Source organism: Echinops telfairi, unplaced genomic scaffold, assembly GCF_000313985.2.
Source record: "Echinops telfairi isolate 266 unplaced genomic scaffold, ASM31398v2 ScPeMD7_7400;HRSCAF=8409, whole genome shotgun sequence".
In the NCBI taxonomy this organism is placed as follows: domain Eukaryota; kingdom Metazoa; phylum Chordata; class Mammalia; order Afrosoricida; family Tenrecidae; genus Echinops; species Echinops telfairi.
In genome coordinates this window covers 49,059,090-49,060,593 of record NW_022111300.1, presented here as the reverse complement: position 1 = coordinate 49,060,593, position 1,504 = coordinate 49,059,090, and the positions used below count along the sequence as shown (strand labels likewise).

Below are 1,504 nucleotides of genomic sequence, written 5' to 3'. Positions count from 1 at the left end.
CCACTACCATGACCCAGTTCTACCATACAAATGTGGCTAGACTAGAGAACACACATTGGTACAGATAATGTAGACAAAAAGACTGATAGCAAGAAATGGCTCAGGCAGTTGTAGAAGTGGGTCAGTCTACTCTGGTTCAAGTCTGTGGGTCAGATGGCAGCTGAAGGCTCCTCCTGCAGCTGTAGGAGGATGAAGCAGGAAGACCGCAGACTGGTGGATGCTGAGTGACTGAATCCGAGCTCGGCTGAATGAATTCAAGGTTGGTAGTTCGCTGAAGGCTCCTAGGATCAGCTAGTGACTGATCAGGAGGTCACCAAACCAGATGCAGAGTCCAGATCCAGCAGTAGAAGTGAGCTGGCTTCCACAGCCTGAATGAAAGCAGTGACCAAGAGTAAGGAGGTCTATTCTTAATCGTCAGAGAAGAGCTCACATGGAAAGCGTATCCTGTTAGATACGGCCACACCATGTGAGATCATGTCAAGAGAGAATCCTGGCCTATCCAAGTTGACATGAAACCCAACTATCGCAATAGCCACATCCTTTGCCTCAATAAGACAGCTTTGACGAATCTTCCTTTCACCCAACCATAAAGAAAAAATTTTTCTGATAAATTCTCCGACATGGGTGGACCTTGAAAACATCAGGCCACGTCAGTCAGACACCAAGAGACACATAATGCATGCCCTCACATCTATGCAAGATCTAGAAGGGGCAAAGGCATAGAGAGCAACATTTATCCGTGGTTCCCAGGGCTGAGGGAGGAGGAGATGGGTGTTATTGCTGAAGGGACACTGAGCTTCTGCTTCAAGTGACAGCCAACTTTGGAAATAGGTCATGGCAATGGATTGCACCATAGTGCAAGTCTAAGAAATGTCACTGCCTACAATGGCAAGTTATTTAAATATACATTTTACCAACCACACAATCTCTTCAAAGAAATCCTTCTTAGGAAAATGATGCAGACAAACTCAAGGATTACAGAACCAAAAATATTTATTCTAATACTGTCTAAACCTGTTGAAAATCTATTTATTAATAGGAAAATCACTGAATATGTTTGCAAAGAGTCACATTCACAGTGTTAAGCTCTGTAAACAAAGATTATAAGTTAAACATTTTTAAAATTGCATCTCACTGCTGTCGGCCTGAGAGGCTGTTGTTGAAATGGGCAAGTTCATGAAACCCGGGAAGGCAGAGCTGGTCTTGGTGAGATGCTGTTTGGGATGCAAAGCCGTCATCGTGAAGAACATGGACGATGGCACCTCAGATCGCCCCTACAGCCACGTCCTGGCGGCTGGAATCGACTGCTCTTCCCGCAAAGTGACAGCTGCCATGGGCAAGAAGAAAATTGCCACAAGGTCAAAGATCAAGTCTTTTGTAAAGGTGTATAACTATAATCACCTCATGCCCATGAGGTATTCTGCAGACATGCCCTTGGACAAAACTATCGTCAACAAGGATGTCTTCAGAGACCCTGCTCTTAAACGCAAGACCCATCCATCGG

General features: G+C 44.9%; 1 protein-coding gene across 1 annotated transcript in view; it reads left to right on the top strand.

Annotated features, from left to right (window-relative positions):
* Positions 1-1,164: 1,164 nt before the first annotated feature.
* LOC101664324 (60S ribosomal protein L27-like) overlaps positions 1,165-1,504 on the top strand; it is a 1,939-nt gene continuing 1,599 nt past the window's right edge. Inside the window, exon 1 of the mRNA XM_045296071.1 lies at positions 1,165-1,493. Within this exon, the coding sequence (XP_045152006.1) occupies positions 1,165-1,493 (329 nt within the window). The remainder of the gene's footprint in view (positions 1,494-1,504) is intronic.